The 18415-nt window shown below is 44.3% G+C and overlaps 1 protein-coding gene and 1 long non-coding RNA gene across 7 annotated transcripts in view; one reads left to right on the top strand and one right to left on the bottom strand.

The window, feature by feature from the left end:
* SP140L (SP140 nuclear body protein like) overlaps positions 1 to 10620 on the top strand; it is a 60454-nt gene extending 49834 nt beyond the window's left edge. For 3 of the 6 annotated variants that reach the window (XM_012434054.3, XM_064372908.1, XM_064372910.1), the window contains exons 13-19: positions 2303 to 2347; positions 4875 to 4985; positions 7325 to 7440; positions 8148 to 8256; positions 8559 to 8636; positions 8851 to 8994; positions 9988 to 10620. In XM_012434054.3, the coding sequence (XP_012289477.2) occupies positions 2303 to 2347; positions 4875 to 4985; positions 7325 to 7440; positions 8148 to 8256; positions 8559 to 8636; positions 8851 to 8994; positions 9988 to 10086 (702 nt within the window). In that variant the 3' untranslated portion in view covers positions 10087 to 10620. The remainder of the gene's footprint in view (positions 1 to 2302; positions 2348 to 4874; positions 4986 to 7324; positions 7441 to 8147; positions 8257 to 8558; positions 8637 to 8850; positions 8995 to 9987) is intronic. The other 3 variants (XM_012434057.3, XM_012434056.3, XM_064372909.1) reach the window with 3 other exon arrangements.
* On the bottom strand, positions 10017 to 17520 carry LOC135273634 (uncharacterized). The gene is made up of 2 exons (XR_010341387.1): positions 17042 to 17520; positions 10017 to 11838 (listed from the first exon to the last, which is right to left on the bottom strand). It is a non-coding gene; the product is annotated as an uncharacterized LOC135273634 (long non-coding RNA).
* Between the last annotated feature and the right edge of the window lie 895 nt (positions 17521 to 18415).

Genomic DNA, 18415 nt, shown 5'->3' with positions numbered 1-18415 from the left:
TCTGATTTTCTGGCTGATTTGAACTCTCAGCCACTGAGACATTTCATCCACTGGGTTTCCTGAAGGGAAACTATTGCGTCATCTATTCGGTAAGTACACTAAATACCAGCATCTCTACTTTTCCCTGGGTGCCAAGAGTAACTCAGACTAGATGACCCAAATGAACGGGCAATTGCCAACTAACTGACTCTCCTCTTATTCTGGGATACAACATTTAGCAGCAACAAGCTGCAGTTGACTCTATATTTTGTGTCTTCTCGTGGAGAGAACAGGAGGTCGCTTAAGTGGCAGATCCAGGATCCATTACAAACTCCATGGATCCTCTGTGCCTCTCAGAGCTTCTCTTGCTTGTAGAGCCACTTGGCTTCTGGAAACTTCAGTGTCACTATAAGTGCCACATGATAGCATCTCTGCTCAGGCTCATGACAAGGGCCACATAAACCTTTTGTTGGCAGCTGAGGTGTTGTAAAAGAATCGGATATACTCACCCAGAATAATTGTGTGCTAATGTTTGCTTAAGAGACTCTAGTAATTTTTTTCTTTTTTTTTTTTTTTTTTGAGATGGAGTTTTGCTCTTGTCATTCAGGTTGGAGTGCAATGGCACCATCTTGGCTCACTGCAATCTCTGCCTCCCGGGTTCAAGAGATTGTCCTGCCTCAGCCTCCCGAGTAGCTGGGATTACAGGTGCCCATCACCATGCCTCGCTAAGTTTTTGTATTTTTAATAGAGATGGGGTTTCACAATATTGGGCAGGCTGGTCTCAAACTCCTGAAACAATATTCATTTATTCACCCATTCAACATATACTTACCAAGCACATACTGAATTCCAATGGCCATTACAGAAGATCGACCTCAAAAATCATCTCAGGCCAGGCGTGATGACTTGAGCCTATAATGCCAGCATTTTGAGAGGCTGATTTGAGCTCAGAAATTTGAGACCAACCTGGACAACAATGTGAGGTTGATACCTCTACCAAAAAAAAAAAAAAAAAACAAAACCTAAGCATTGTGGTTACACCTATAGTCCGATCTACTCAGGAGGCTCAGGTGGGAGGATCACTTGAGCCTGGGAGGTTGAGGCTGTAGGGATCTATGATTTCATCATAACACTCCAGCCTGGGTGACAGAGTGAACCCTTGCAAAAATAAATAAATAAATAAATAAATAAATGATTGTTTCATATTGTAAACATAGATGAATTACAAATGGGTGGGGGTGGGAGATTCTAGGCTAATCAGAGAAGCAGTGAGTGACAAGGTTACCTCTCAGGTGCTTGTCTTTGGATCACGCTTGTTTCTGGCCTCTGTGCCCTGGGCTAGAGACAAAAGCTGTGGCTGCCTGTATTCCAGAAGGGAAGGATGCCAAGACATGCAGTGGATACCCAAAAGCAATCTAAATAAATCTAGTGGGTTACCTCTGAAAATTCAGTCAACCTGACATCTTTTAGTGATTTGTATAGAAGGGAGAGGGGTAGGCTTTCGGGAAGAAGAACTGCAGCACAGAGGAACTTGGAGGCATTTTATCACCAGGGCTGTGTCCCTAGGGGAGCTGGAGAAAGCAGTGTTCTTCTTCTCTGGGACACTTCCATGGCCTCCAGGACTCTGGGCCCTAGGTCCCTGGAGGCTGTGGGGGATGAGTCCTCAGCCTGATCATTATTGCAGCTTCTCTGGGTGGGATGACACAAAGGCCAAGTTTAGGAGATATGACTGAGGGCCCCTTGGAGTAAGAGGACAAGTAGAGTTTCTCTGACTTGGCCTTTGCAAACTAGTCCAGACTCCCTGCAGGGAATGGGACTTGTGTTGGGTTGAACGGTAATACTTCGGCACTTTTCGTTCTCTCAGTAGATATGTAGGTCCATGAAATCAGGTGTGAGGTAAAGGGAAGACTATTTAAAAAAATAAAACTTTAGATGAAATAAATTTAATAGTATTTGTTGGAGCAAAGAGCAAGTCATGAATTGGGCAGCACTCAGAACAAAGAGAAGTTCAGAGAGCTCTTCTGCAGCAGTCCAGACAGTGAGACCAACACAGGAGTAAGACAGAGAAACTATATTTAATGGGTTATCATGGAAGGATACTAATTAGAGGTTAGATGGCGGATTCTAGTTGGCAAATCTCTAGTTTCATTTTACTGTTTACATCAGGTTTCAGTTTGCTTACTTAGGAACTTAAGGCACTGAAGCCACCCCAGCCTGCTTACAGCTGGTTCCTGAATCCCTTCAAAGATGACTATTTAAATAAGTGATAGACAGAAACAATGCATTCAATATTGTAAATCAATCTTTCTGGGTTTTTTTTTAGCAGAGAATACTGAAGTCTCACAATAACACCTCAATTGACCCTTGTGTAAGTACAAATTCTGAACTATGACCCCCAGGATGTCCCACTCCTTTCTCCAGGCATATGTTCTGTGTCATGACTGCTGTTCCCTGAAGCATGTTCAGTCTCAGTTGGAGTATGTTGCTGTGTGTGATGAGCAAAGAATACCAGATGCATCCCCCAAGACAGGTAGATGTGCCTAGGCCTTAGATGTCTCATTGTGAAAGAACCCTTTCCATCTGCTTCAGTGGAAGCCTTCCAAAGTCCTTATTTCCCCTGGAAAGTGAGTATAGAACCCCTGAGGTCTCTAGAGACAGAGCTTGAAGTGGCAATGGGAAGGGCTGGCCTGGTGATTAGGGGGAAAGGTCAAATGTGAGAGGATAACAGCAAGTTATCCTCACATTTTCAAGTAAGTGAAGTGTATGAAAGGGAAAATCCCAAAAATGCACTCCAAGTTACAGGTAGAGCTAAAGATGGTCTTAAGCATCGGACAGAAGGAACAGGCCAGGCCAAGCTATTATGTTCAAGGTGTGGAGCCTGTCATTAGTCCTGTAAAGGAATGGCTCAGGGAAGCCTTTAGGGTGCTGAGCTGGTTAGGACTGAAACCATCATGACCTAGCAAATCATGAGGCATTTTTACTCAGCTGCTTATCTGGTGCTCAGTACTATGCAAACCTTCTGATCCCATGGGCCCCATCTATTCTCTATTTGCTATATGGCTGCCTGCTTTGGGTTCTGCTGAAATCATGCATGAGTCTCGTCTCTAAACGAAATTCTGGGTTGCTCATTTTCATTGCAGTGAAATGTCTATTTTAGGCAGGGTCACCTTCTTGGACAACTGTAGGGGGCAGCACTCACACAGAATATCATGCAATAACACTGACACGTGATACTTAACAGAGGAGGGATAAGCAAATAGTTTTATATACACCTTGCCTCGAAAGCAATCCTCCAACAAGATTTAGGTCTTACCCACACTGATTTGATGCCCAGCCAGTTCAGGGACTCATGAACAGTTAAAACAGCCCTAGAGGTCATTGTTTGTGTGGCTGATTTTGTATGGGCTAGACATGGAGGTTTAGGTCTCACAGCCCAGAGCCAGATGTGCGTGGGGAGAAGAGGAAAATGGTTCCAGCAAAGGCATGGTCACCCCTGTTAATACATTTTCCAAGGCCAGTGATAATATTGACTTATAATATTCCCATGTCTCCATAACCAGACTTTGCTCAGGTTGAATCTCAAATTGTCCTGCACCCTAGAATCACCTGAAGAGCTTTTAAAAATGTGGCTGACTGGACCCCACTTCTAGGAAAATTCTAAATTAATCAGTCTGTGCTCTGTATGACTTGAACATTAGGATTTTTTTTTAAGATCCCCAGATGATTCTGTTACATAGAACCACCCATTCTGTTACCTAAAGAAGAACACCAGTGCCTGTGCCTCCACCCTGACCCATTATTCAGAATCTCTGGTGTTGGGTTCAGGACATTAGAATTTTTTTTTCCCTGCGATGAGTCTAATGTACAGCCAAGCCAACAAGCAAAGAACCGGGGAGATCAAATCTCTTCATAAGCAGATATGGGTTTGGAGAAAAAAAATGGCAGATAGGAGGCAGGACTAATTTCCATCTCCAACTCAGATGGACAGAACAGCATGTTGAGACTCACATCGTGAACTTTTGCTACAAGAATCACTACGGGAACATCTCAGCAAAACAAGGAATTCACAGACCCTTTCAGAGAAGTGACTTGCCACTGCAAACTCTGTGAGAGAGCCGAAAAACTGTGAGTTCTCAAAGTGTGAGAAGGAGAAAGTCCATCTCTGAACACACAACCTCACTGAAGAACCTGAAAATCCAGATCACAAGAGAAGGATTTCACTAACCTAGAGGTGAAATGAATTTAGAGAGCCGGTTAAAATAGAAAAGTAGAAGCAGCAGCAGAAAGAGCCTGTAGGCACTCCACAGAGGACCACATCGGGGCTGCGCTCAGGAACAGAGGGAACAGCCAGTGGCTCTGGAGGGTGGGCTGTCCCCTGCTTCCAGAAGGAGAAGGTGATTGGCTTGTTCGAAGAATTCCATGGTTGGAAGGGAAATGAAATCAACTATTCAAAAATAAGCAGAACTTGCAAGTGGTCCTCTTGATCAGAAGTGTTAGTAGGAAGCCTTACCTGCCGCAGCAGAGCTGGGGGAGAACTTGTGGATTAGGCCGTTCTGGGCCCTCCCAGTGTCACCAGATGTCCAGGCTGCACATAATATTGAACTGTAATTGTCCTCATAGCACCTTTCCCTTAAATGACAAAGGGCTCAGACACAGACTGGTTCTTTGTCGTGAATACGCATGTATTTGTCTACAATACAGCATACGTGTATTGGTCTCTATATTTGCTCTATAAATTCTGTTGGTTTTTAATGACTGGGATTTGCTCCACAACATGTGGACACAAATACTATCGTATTTTAACTTCTCCAAATGAAATTAAATCTGGCTAAAGGTCTCACATATTGAGACTGGTGAGAAATGTAGAATTAGTTGATTTGCCGTTATTTTTACAGAACAAAGCACCAAGGCGGACCTGGCAATATGGCCAAATACAAACAGCTCCGATCTGTAGCTCCCAGCGAGATCAATGCAGAAGGCGAGTGATTTCTGCATTTCCAACTGAGGTACCCGGTTCATCTCATTGGGACTTATTAGACGGTGGGTACAGTCCATGGAGGGTGAGCCGAAGCAGGGTGGGGCATTGCCTCACCTGGGAAGTGCAAGGCATCAGGGAGCTCCCTCCCCTAGCCAAGGGAAGCTGCAAGGGACTATGCCATAAGGAACAGTGCACCTCAGCCCAGATACTATGCTTTGCTCATAGTCTTCACATCCCACAGACAAGGAGGGTCCCTAGAGTGCCTATGCAACCAAGGCCCGGGGTTTCAAGCACAAAACTGGGCGGCCATTTGGGCATACACCAAGCTAGCTGCAGGAGTTTGTTTGTTTGTTTTTCATACTCCAGTGGTGCCTGGAACGCCAGCAAGACAGAACCATTCACTCCACTGGAAGGGGGGCCAAAGGGAGCTGAACGGTCTAACTCAGTGAATCCCACCCTCACAGAGCCCAGCAAGCCAAAATATCTATATAAAATATCCATCTATATAAATAAAAAATATATATAATATATATATTCATTCACACACTGTATATAGTATGTATTTACATATATATACTATATATATACATATATATATATAAAATCTCCAATGTGATATATATATACACACACACAGTGGACTAATATTCAGCCACAAAAAAGGAATAAAATCCTGTCATTTGCAGAAACATGGAAGGAACTGGAGGTTAATATGTGAAGTGAAATAAATCAAGCACAGAAAGACATATATTACATGTTCTTACTCATGTTTGGGAGCTTAACAAGTAAATCTCATGGAAGTAGTGAATAGAATGGTGGATACCAGAGGCTGGAAAGGGTGGGGGTGGGGAAGAATAGAGGGTGGTTAATGGGTACAAAAATATGGTTAGGTAGGAGAAATAAGTTCTAGTCTTAGAAATAAGTAGGAAAATTATAGTTAATAATTTATTGTGTGTTTCAAAATTGCTAAAAGATAATAATTGTAATGTTTTAACACAAAGGAAAGGTAAATGCTTAAAGTGATGGATATCCTAACTATGCTGATTTGATCATTACACATTGTATACATGTATCAAAATATCACCTGTATCTCCAAAACATGTACAAGTATAATAGATCAATTCTAAAAATACATTTCATGAAATGTATTTTTAGAATTGATCTATTACATATAATCTAAAAATTATTTTTTTCATTAAACTCAAGGAAATCTAGGTGGTAGAAAATAATGCAGCTTAACAGCAGTAAGGCATATCTACATGGTAATATGGAACAGACTCCAAAATATTAAGTTAAAAAAGGAGAAGGTATGTTAACATTTGATTTTGTCTTTTATGAAAATTTTATATATATATATATTCTTATCCATGCATAAACTATTACTGGAAGGATTCCTAAGAAACATACTACTGTCTCCCTCTGGTGAAAAGGAAAGAGATTTGGAAGCCCCAAGCATGCGAGTCTTCCTTTTCATTGTTTATATTGTTCATTTTCTTTAAATGTTTACCATGTATACATATTATATCATAAAATAAAAGCAAAATTCTCTTTAAAATTAAAAAAAAAAAGAACATAGCACCAGCTTTTTTATGGGCCCAGGAAATGAGGGTAGGACCTCCATCTTCAACACTGTATGGTGGCTTGGTCATTAGAGATGACACCTTCACACCTTACAATCCAAATTAGCTAAGTCATAGGGGATCTACACCAGAGCCAGAGAGCTCTGTGCTCCCCAGGGCCCCCCTAGTCATCTGCACCCATGATCCTTCCCCCTCAGAGGTAGGCGCACAGCCCTCCAGGCACAGAACCTACAGTCCAGGAACCCCTAACTAGGCCATCTCTTCAACTCATGGGGAACTTATGGCCAAGAATGCGGAAAGTAACGGTATCTCAGAAGCTTATTCTATCATATGTAATTCTCTAGGTCTCCCTTTCATGAGCTGATTTGTAGTATAGTCAAATGGATTTAACACTTTACTTCAAAACCTGATTTTATCTGCAGCATAATACAGTTATTCAGATTCCAATAAAATCATCCTCTTGCTCTGTTACTAGTCTTTCTGTGTTATAGTCTCTGGTTTTATAAGGAAACATTTTATTCTGACACATACCCCTTCCTCCTGAACTTCACTGCAGACTAGGATCTGTTCTGAAATCTCCAGGCCATGCTTTTCCTTTACACCCAGTGAGAAGCAAATGCCTGTCCACGCAGGTTCACGCAAAGGCAGTGCCTTTATATATCCCAATAAAAAGCAAATGCCTGTCCACGCAGGTTCACGCAAAGGTAGAGTGTTCTAGGTGGCCAGAGGGGTGGCCTTCCTGAATCTTGCGGATCCCTGTGACATGGACACTGTTTTAACCTTCTAGATGAGAAACTTGGATGAGTGTGAGCTTTGCCGGGATGGAGGGGAGCTGTTCTGTTGTGACACTTGTTCAAGAGTCTTCCATAAGGACTGCCACATCCCGCCTGTGGAAACTGAGAAGTGAGTGACATGCAGGTGCCTCTCTTTCGTCCTTTAAGGGACCCTTCCACCTGCCATGTGCTCTCCCCAGTAGAGTGCCTGCTTGTGTTTAGCTGGAGAAGGAGCAGGTTCCTTGGGTACTGAAACCCAGCAGTGTGATCCAGAGAGCAGTGAGAGATGCTGGCAGCAGGAGGTTAATGTTCTCTGTGCTCTCAGGGACACCTCCTCTGATAGGCTGAGGCCAGTGTTGGGGACCCTTTGCCTATATACTGGTATTGTCCTTTCCTTCAAGTTTTGCAGCAAGGTCTCCTGTCCAAGGGGACTTGGGGCAAGAAACATCAGTTGTTTATATTTTGTGCTTATTCATACAAGACAAGTGGCATGGTCTTATTGGGTTGATGGAGGCCCAAGATCCCCGGAGCTGAAAGCCCAGTTTCTGATACTCAGGACTGGCAGGAGGGCTCCTTGTGCTTCCAGCAGCTCAGACAGGAAAAGGAGAGCCACACTCACAGTGACACTACCTTCCTCAGGCTTCCCGCCTGCTGCTACCAGTGATGCGAGGGAAAGGCCAATGGCTGGAGACCCCACGTGCAGTTCTTAGATACTCTGGGAGGTGTTCTCCTGCCCCCCATAGCTGAGCCCATCAGCCATTCCTGAAGGAGGACAGTGGCAGCCACAGGGCATTTCCAGAGTCCCTGCCCTCTGCTCACCTAAGTCCAATCTCTCAGGACCCCGTGGAGTTGCATCTTCTGCAGGATGAAGGAGTCTTCAGGAAGTCAACAGTGCTGTCAGGAATCTGAGGTCCTGGAGAGGCAGATGTGTCCTGAGGAACAGTTGGTGAGTCGGATACAAAGCCCAAGCCTTCTCCTTTCCCCTCACACGTGAGAAGCACGAACAAGCGCAGGGTCAGGGGAATGCACCAAAAGGAGCCTGCTCTTCCGAGCCACACTTCAATTGCACTGATAGACCACAACGTGTCTGCAGAAAAAATAACTCAGCCATGACACATCTGTTTCCAAGAGCCACACACGTTAGAGAAACTTGTGGAAGAAGGATGTGAGTCATGTGCTCTGTCTGCACATGCACGTGGGCTCACTCTCTCCATGCTGCTTTTCATTTATGGCCTCTTTCTTTTGCAGAAATGTGAATTCCTCCTCTTGAAAGTCTATTGCTGTTCTGAGAGCTCCTTTTTTGCCAAGATTCCATATTATTATTATGTAAGTAACAACAGCAACCCATGATTACAGGCTGCCATGACATTGCCTGAAATGGGTGCTTGTGAGATTTGTGATCTTAATCCCATGGAGCAAGAGAACAAGCTGTCGTTAGTTACCTTCACCTTGTTGTATTTCTGCTGGATTTTATGGGAAGCCACAGAAGGTAGAGATTGAACTGTGCTGGTAGCTTTCCCACTGGTATTTTTGTCACCAGATTAGAGAGGCGTGTCAAGGCCTGAAGGAGCCCATGTGGTTGGATAAAATCAAGAAGAGACTGAATGAGCACAGTTACTCCCGAGTGGAGGGGTTTGTACGAGACATGCGCCTCATCTTCCAGAACCACAGGGCATCATACAAAGTAGGTGGCTCTTCCTGCTTCCATTTGCTTTCTTTCCATTCTTCCCCTCATTTTCTGGTGCCTGGAAAATTTTAATTTCCCTCATCCTATAATAAGCTTGCACAAGTAAGGGTTCTGAAAGTGAGTGATGGTTTTCAGTTCAGGACTTAGCTCATCATAGTAAAGTAACAGTGAGTCAAAAGGTGTCCCTGCAACCAGAACTCCAGGTTCCTGAGAGCTCATCTCCCACCTGCCCCAGAGGTGACAGGAGCTCAGAGAGAGCAATTGAGTCGTGTCTGCTGCAGCATACAAAGAGAGGAATTTCATCTTATAGTGCTATTGTGCTTCTTATCTGCCCCCAACCTCAGGAATCCCAAACTCCAGATTCCTTTTTATGTGACTAGACCGTATGATTAACAGGGATTGCCAGCAAGGTGTAGAAGTGATGGAGAAAGGAACAGATCAGTGATCTCACATTATACCCTTCCACTATCTGAATTGGTGAAAGAGCATAGATTACTTTTCTAACCCACTGAAATAAGCAACCGAAGCCAAATAAGTAATAATCCCAACTATGCAAATGACTTCACTTTTCCGCCCTGTTAATAAGAAAGAATCACTCTGGTGAAAAACAGAAGTTACTCTTAGCTGCGTGAGTTTTCAAGTTTAACCTGGTTAATGTAACAGCGTGTTTAAGACAAGAGTCCTATACTTAAGAATATAGTGTATTTCACATTTCAACATTGTTAAGAGAGTAAGTTTCAAATGTTCTCACCACAAAAAAATGATAACTATTTGAGGTGATGGATATGTTAATTAGTTTGATTTGATTATTCCACATAGCAGTCATAAATCACATTACTTTGTACTCCAAAATATATACCATTATAAATTGTCAACTTACAGTACTTTATTTTTTAAAGACAAGAGTCCTGATCATTTCAGTTGAAAGGTGTCTAATGACACTAATCATGAGGAAGATTGTTTTTGTCTTTATTTAATTTTTTTTTCTAGTATAAGGATTTTGGCCAAATGGGACTTCGACTGGAGGCTGAATTTGAGAAGAATTTGAAGGAAGTGTTTGCTATTCAGGAAACAAATTGGAACCATTGACTAGTTTAGTGGACGCTGAAGGCCTTCAGGAAATGGTACCCCAAAATATGCCACTAGTTTGCCACTTACTTCAAACTGAGGGCACTCGGGCACAGCACATGCAGGGAGGGGCTTTTCACTGAGCCTCCCTCATCTGCCCAAAGATGAATCCTCCAGAAGAAATTTGATCGTCATGAATCCCATCACCAACAATCTCATCAGCCAGGGAAGAGTAACTGGGGCCACAGGGAAGGAGGTGGGAGGTGACACCAGCGCAGACAGACTCTCACCTCTTCTCCTGAGGGCTGCTCCAGACATTTATTACTCGCAAGACCTTTTATGTGAAAAACCAGCCAAGCTTTATCAGGACACACGTCTTTCCTTCCCCCTCCCACTTGTCTGGCCACCTCCCTGCAGAAGCCCCAGGCCCCATTCTTTTCAATAGCTCAAGATGGTGTATGTATGTCAATCATCTGACTCTTCTTGGAGTCTTGTATTTCATGGGACTCCTGTGCAAACATATATTATTAAAATTTTTATCCTCCTGTTAATCTACTTATGGCAATTTAATTCATTCATAGCTCAGCCAACGAACCTGGCAAAGTAGAGGGAAGCCATTTTTCACTCCCCTGCAAAGCTGTTGGTATCCTGGCACCATCTCCTCTTCTGGCCAGGTCTTTTCATCCACAACTGCTGAGTGGTGGCTGCTAAATGCCAGCAGTCCCCGGAATATTACCCTGGGTCTAATGGAACCAGCTTCACCTGGAGGTGACACCCCGTTGCCTGAGGCCGACTGCCTTGCCTCAAAGCAAGACCAACGATGTGGTCTGCGGCTACTCTGTGCTCCCAGGAATCAGGCTGGAGCTCGTCTCCAGCTGTGGCCACATCCGGGCTTAGCTTTTGGCCACACAATGCTGCTTCCCCTACTCCCTTCTGAGTCAACGCTCACCATAAATCTCCTGGTTAAGGGACTTCATCCCAGAATCTGCTTCTGGGGAAAGCAACCTAAGGTAAGGCCTAGGAAGCAAGCTCTGAGGACAGGACTCTGGAGTTGGATCACTGTCTAGCCTAATGGTGCTGGGTGGAATATGGACAGTCCCAGGGGTGCTATCACTGAGGAGTTACCCACACTTTCACCTGTAGTTAATGGATGAGCTATAGGTGAAGAGGTAAAATAGCTAGTACAATTGGCATTTAAGAAGTGAAGAAAAGTAACTATCATAAGTATGGGTTTTTGTGGCTGTTGCTAAGTTCCATTAATGTCTTGAAAAGAGTAAATGACAGGCTTACATCTATTCATCACCACCCTAAAGAGAAGAGACCCCAATGCCTGCAGCTGGAGGGCAGACAGCAAGGAAGGTCTGATACAGGCCCTGATTTTATGAATCACAGAACTTTATAGAAGACTGAATTTGGGGCTCAGGGACTGAATTCTAAGCTCAGGATGGTCTCTTATGCCAAAGTCAAGGCCTTAAAACTCAGTATTGGGCTATCTAGGTAGATGTACCTGAGAACTTTGAACTCCAGATGCCCCCTGAACCCACTGGGTTTGCAGACAAGTCTTTCTACCCCTTGTTGGAAGAGAGAGCTACCACCTCCACCCAACTCCCGATGTTTCTAGAATGAAGACTATGTTGATACTGCTCAGGACAATGCAAGTGGACAGTCCTGGGCTGGGCTGCAAAGTGAAGAGCACGTGTATCCTCCGAAGCAGCTGTAGGACTGGCCAGTGTGCATCAGCAGGAGCGAGGAGATTGTGTTTGGGAGTGGATCCTGGTCCAGGAAGAGAAAATATGAAACCAGATAAGTGAGAATTATTGATAAAGGGGCATGCTTCTCTAGCACAGAGTTTAGCTACCCTAGCAAGGGCCAAAGGTGATGATTCTGATATGCTCCTGGATGGCGCTTAGAGACTTAGTATAAGCCATGGTACACAGTAAATCATCTGGAAGCAGAGATACCAGAACTACTGTGGCAGAGTCTGGAAAAGGGGGTCTGAAGGATAGGGACATTAGTGTGCTAGAATGGCTCTGCACTCTACAGCTGGAGGATCCATCCCTCGGGGGACTGAGTTGCTCCAGAGGGCACAGACACTAACTAAGGTAAGAAGGAATGCACTGCTGAGGGGGCACCACATCCTTGAGAAGCCCAGTGGGAGCTGTCCCCTGCAGGCTGGAGCAGTGCTAGGGATGTTTTACAGAACTGGGTCCCCCGGTAGTGAGCAAAATGATAGAATTCCACAATAACAGAGGCCAAGTGGCAGAATTTAACTGTGAGGGCAAGTTAAAGTGATTTCCCTAAGGGCCATCAACATTAGAGTGATACCTGGGAGGCCTGGCCTGTAGGTGTCCATGAAGATAGCTAGTAGGATATGCTGTTCCTACAGGCAAGATAGATATTGCTTTAGATCTATAATCAAAAGAGATTAAAATAGATAAGCAGAATGCTGAAGTCTAGACCACTTGCCCAGTTTCCAAACCTCAGCCAGTTCTCCATGAAATCCAGAACCCACTGATGGAAATGAGGATAATTTCTCATAAGGAAGAATCTTGTAAGTGTGCACAGCACTGATTTCCTCAAGTTTTCAAAGGAGGGCTCTATGGCCAAGTAACTCACATGCTGGGGAGAAGAAAATACACAGATCTTTCAAGGGATGTTGAGTACAATGTCACAGTTGATGCTAATCCCTGAGGACTCAAAGCACTATTGTAGCCCGTGTTAGAGTAGAGTAGGTGGAGGTCAGGTAATGTCCATCTCACAATGGGCCCTCTGGATTCACAGAGCCACCCAGCAATCATTTCCCCCATGCCTGAATGTATAATCAGGATATACATTCATGCATACATCATAATACATAGCAGTTGACTGACCTGGTTCTTTAACCTGGCTTCCTAAGCTATGAAATAACAATGACTGTCTTAGGGAAGGCCAAGCAAAAGGCTCTCAAACTGATGTTTCATGGTGAAAGAAGGTAAGTTAAAAGTAGTATCACATTCTTGGGCTATGATAGAGATTAATGACACCTACAAAGACTTGAAGGGGGCGGGGGTCATTATCCCAGTTACACCTCCATTTTAATTCAGCAGTCTGCCCTCTGGGAAAGCTACGTGGTTCATGCCACTAAGTAACTACTAGAAACTTAACCAAGGAGTAGCCCCAATTACAGTTGCTGTGCCAAACGTGGTATCTTTATTATATTAGGTTAGCACAGCCTTAGCAAGTGATATGCAACTATTAATATGGAAATGCTATTTTGAAGGATATAGCAGGATGTAGGTTGAGAAGCAATTCACATTCTTGGCCCAGCACAGTAGTGGGCACCTGTAATCCCAGCTACTTGGGAGGATGAGGCAGGAGAATTGCTTGAACCCGGGAGACAGAGGTGGCAGTGAGCCGAGATTATGCCATTGCATTCCAGCCCAGGAGACAGTGTGAGTCTCTGTCTCAAAAAAAAAGGAAGCAATTTACATTCTCAAGGATTGGACAGCAGTATATATCTTTACGGTCTTGCTCCAGGGCAAGGTGAATCCTGCTCTGTGTTACAATATAGCCTTTCTGGACACTGCAATACATTACATTGGTCCACTGTATTGATGACAGTATATTCATGGGCCTGATAAGTGAAAAATGCTGACTATTCTGAATGGCTTATTAAGTCACAAACACTGCAAGTGATGGGAGAGAAACTTTACAGATTCAGAGATGTGCCTTATAGGTAAGCTTTCAGGGGTTCAATGGTCTGGAGCATGTCAGAGCATCCCCTCCAAAGCTCCAAGCTATTGCAGCTCATACCTCCTACCACTAAGGAACCCAGAGCTTGGTGGGCCTCCCCAGGTTACGAGAATCACCATGGTTGACATTCTGATGCAAGTGATTCTAGGCTTTGTAATGTGGTTGTGTGTTTGGGAGGCGGGGAGTGGGGAGGCAGTGGGTATACCATCTTAATAAATAAGATGTGTTAATCAACAACGTCACATTAGTAAATACAGCTCTACATCATCCATGCCCTACCTTCTCAAAACTGAATGACAGTTGGCTCTTTAGTTATTTTTGGTCTGGTAAGCATACTAATTTGTACTGAGAGGCAGCACAGGCTAGCATTTAAGAGCACAGCCTCTGAAGTTAGCTCATGTAAGTAGAAGCCCAGCTCCTGCACCTCTCCACTTGCTGGCAGTGTGTCTTTGGGCAAGCTACTCATCCTTCCCCTGTACTGTTTTATCTGTAAAATGGAGACACGAGCAGTAAATAGCTCACTGGTTATTGTGAGGATAACATTATTGTGAGTTAATGTTTATTATGCACTTAGAAAGTGTCTGTCTGGCCCTCCATGCGATACATATGTAATAAACAAGCAAACTTAAAAGACTAACACAAACACCCTTGTATCAGTTCAGGCTCTTTGCCATCAAGAGAGACCCAATATATACCCAAAAGAATAGAAATCATTCTATTATAAATATACATGCATGTGTATGTTCACTGCAGCACTATTCGCAATAGCAAAAGCATGCAATCAACCCAAATGCCCATCAGTGATAGACTGGATAAAGAAGATGTGGTACATATGCCATGGAGTGCTATACAGCCACAGAAAGAAATTAGATCATGTGCTTTGCAGGGGCATAGATGGAAAAGCCATTATCCTCAGCAAACTAATGTAGGAATAGAAAACCAAACACCACATGTTCTCACTTATAAGTGGGCGCTGAACAATGAGAATATATGGACACAGGGAGGGGAACAACACACTGGGGACTGTTGTTGGGGGCAGAAGAGGGAGAGCATCAGGATAAATAGCTAATGCAGGCAGGGCTTAATACCTTGGTGATGGGTTGATAGGTGCAGCAAACTAGCATGGGCACATATTTACCAGTGTAACCAGCACATCCTGCACATGTATCCCAGAACTTAAAATTAAATTAAATTAGATTTAGGAAAAAAGAAAATAATCCAATATGAAAGAATCTAATCACAAAAGACCACATAATTGACTATTCCATTTATATGAAATGTTTAGCATTGGCAAATCCATAGAGACAGAAAGTTGATTGATTGGTGGTTGCCTAAGGCTGGAAAGTTGAGGGGAAATGGGTATGTGGTTTCTTTTTAGGGTGACCAAAATATTCTAAAATTGATTGTGGTGATGGTTAAACAGCCTTGTGAACATACTATATAACTTTGAATTGTACAATTAAAATGGGTAAATCATATGGTGTGTTAACTGTATCTCAATAAAGCTGTTAAAAAATAAATTTAAAAAAAAGAGAGACCCAATTTATCTAGGCTAGACAAAAGTTATTTCGATGATGAAAGACACGGTGCCTCACAGAAAGGGCCAAAAGGTGAGGGTACCTTGTTGGCAAACAGCCCTGGAAAAGGGCAGGAATCAGAGCATTTCCAGGAAATCAAGCACCAGGAATGACGCAGCCATCTCCCCAAGGATGTTAAGATTTTACCAAATTTTTTTTTAACTCCTCACAATACTTCACTCAAAAGCTCAACTCCCCCCAAACAGTGTCTGGCTGGCCTGGCCTGCTCAAGGGCCTGCATTGTGATTAACAACCCCTCACTCCTGCACCCAGAAGGGAGGGCTCCTACACCAGGAGGAGGCTGGACAGCCAAGGGAATCACAGCTGACTAATAAAACCCACCTGGGACACTCACAGCCTGGACCACTGCTGCCTAATGGAGGAATAGAGGCAATTCCAGGCCAGTTAGAGATGCCACAGTGCTGGGGGCTGCTGAGTTCCTTGGGTCCACAGGAGCAGGTAACTGTTTCCCCATTGCCCTGTGCTGCAGAGGCAAAGGCTGATTTGGTCACAGTTCTAGAGGGAAGGGGTGTCTACCTTACACCACCGGACAACAAAGAACAAGGATGGGGGCTATACCTGTCATGGTGTCAATCCAGCACACTTGGATTCAGAGAGATGCAGGAGCCCACTGGGTTCCTACCCTGGCGGGTATGCCATGTCCCTGGAAGCTGCCAGGACCTGGTGCTCTCATTGTCCTGAGCTGGGAAATCATAGGCTCTCAGTAATGACCTCTCAGCTGGAATCTACCATAGTGAGTCCTGGGTGTCAGCACACAGTCTTGAGCTGGGGAGAAGCGCCTTCCACCAGGGAGGAGGAGAGATGGCCCTGGGAGGCTTCACAAAGCTCTGGAATCAGAGCCCAGAAACTAAAGTTGTCACGACTGTGTTTCCTATGACACCAAACTCTCACATATACCCAGTAGGGTGCCATTTATTTCCTAGTTAGATGCTCAGGAAGTCAGAGCAGGAAGGAGACAGAGGGAAGTCCAGGACCTGAATCCCTTGGAGAGAGGTGACTGCTTCAGTAAGTTCCTGAATCAAGTACTGGATTCAATACTGTCACTCAATCTCCTCCTCTAACAAAGGCAAAAAATACACTTAAACTCCTCTGCAAAAGTTTATATGTCTCATCTATGTAGATGGTTTGTAATTATTAACTCCAACTGAAATTCTAGAATATCTATGTCTATTCTCCAGGCGTATTATGTGCTTTGCTATTTTGTTTACTGAAATAAGTCCACTCCTGTGACCACAAAAGTACCGAGTATGCATAGTCCCAAGTTGTGTATCTCGTAACAAAGGTGGTCTTCCTGTTTGATGCTATGTATAGTGGTGTCTCTTCTCTTGAGTGGGCAGAGGGCCCAGGTGAGTCTCTGTGGAACTTCTGGTACCTCCAGGACCAGGTCTGGGTGTGGGAGGGGGTAGGGCTAGGTTATTACCTAGGAGTGAGGAGCAGGGATTTCTGCTTCTGATATTCTGGTATCCTAACCATCCAGCCCTCTTGCAGATGACAGCTAGAAACTCTGGACAGTAGTCAAAAAACAACTGCCTGAGGCCTCTGCAAGGCAAATCAAACTCGGAGAGGCACTTCCTGTTTTTCATTGCCTGGCCCCCGGGAGCAGCCACAGTTTTGTGTGGGGCAACCAAAACTGATAGAAAGCCTACCTTCTTTCTGGTTGGCTGGGCCATGGGGAAAAACCCGGAGCAGACAGGCTTTCTGGGGAATGACGGGAAAATTCCAGAAGAGAGAAAGTCATAGGAAGGAACTCAAATTCTGTGTATGAACCTTCCCAAATCTCTGACTGATCCCTGGAACAAAGTGAAATTAGAAGGGACGGAGCTTTGCCCATTGCAGAAAAGAACGAGAATGTAGCTTGAATCTAAACACAGAAATCACTTGCCAGAACAAAACTCTTTCTGTTCTGATCCATGCTAGAGTTGGCAATTAGTGGCCAATGCAGTCACTCTAGACACAGACTGGATACCCAGCACTGCAGATCAATGTAATTAACCAGGTGTCTTCCCACCTTCTGCTATAACTTCTGTTCAGATCCTCTGGGCTGGAATTTTTTGTTTGACACGAAACCACCCCTTCCTACATGACATCAACACCGAGATATTTCTCTCCTGAAAAATCTTCATTCACATTTTCCCCTGAACTCCATGGTGTGTGAGACTAAAAGAGTCTACACTGGTTCATACAAGGACAGCACACTCCAGGGTCATGTAGTGTGGCCCCAGGAATATTAAGCTGGAAACTAGGAAGTGGCGGGTTCAGGGAAGGGGTGAATCCTCTGCTGAGATACTTGATTACATCTTTAACTGCCTCACCAGAGCTTCTGGGAAGGTAGGTAAAACTACTTTCTATCCCCTGCTCACCTCATCCTCCAGAGGGTTCATGGCTGAGTCTGGGTGGGGAGGAGGATGCAGGACCTCAGCCTTGAGAGCTCAGGACCTTGGTTCTTGACCATATAATGATGTAGCCACCACTTCTGGCTCTCTTTAGTGTCTGTGACCACTCCTCTGGGACTCAGAGAATAGATGTATCCATGGTTGGTGTATTCTGCATGCCAGTAGACATATCTGCTCTCAGACGTTTTTGTAAAATCTGTGTCAGTATGTGTGGCCCGGAGTGTTTTACAGGAGCTGGCTGGTGCTTCTTCTTTTGTGCTTATTTAGGAAATACAAGAAATAATTCCTGGGTTACTGCATTGTACCACTGTTTGAATGATAAATGGTAAATCTAGACCCCACTTCCTCATGCCCCCCCCCCCACCGTAGGCAAAGACCCAATTTCCAATTCTGGATTCTTACAAGCATAGCTCAAGAATACCATTATTGTCATCACAGCTGAGCCTGGAATCCAAGCTCTGGGAAAAATGCACCCTCTGAGATAAATGTCCCCTCACTTCCATGGCTCCACATTCAATGGGCTGAACACCCTCAAGAATTATTCATGGAGGAGGGTGCCATAGGCCATAGATGGTATGTATGCGTAGTGTACAGGGGTCTCCAATTCTCTCTGGAAAGGAGGGTGTC

Source organism: Aotus nancymaae, unplaced genomic scaffold, assembly GCF_030222135.1.
Source record: "Aotus nancymaae isolate 86718 unplaced genomic scaffold, 86718_ANA_hifiasm-v0.15.2.pri h1tg000008l, whole genome shotgun sequence".
Taxonomy (NCBI): Eukaryota; Metazoa; Chordata; class Mammalia; order Primates; family Aotidae; genus Aotus; species Aotus nancymaae.
This window is presented reverse-complemented; position numbering and strand designations above follow the sequence as displayed.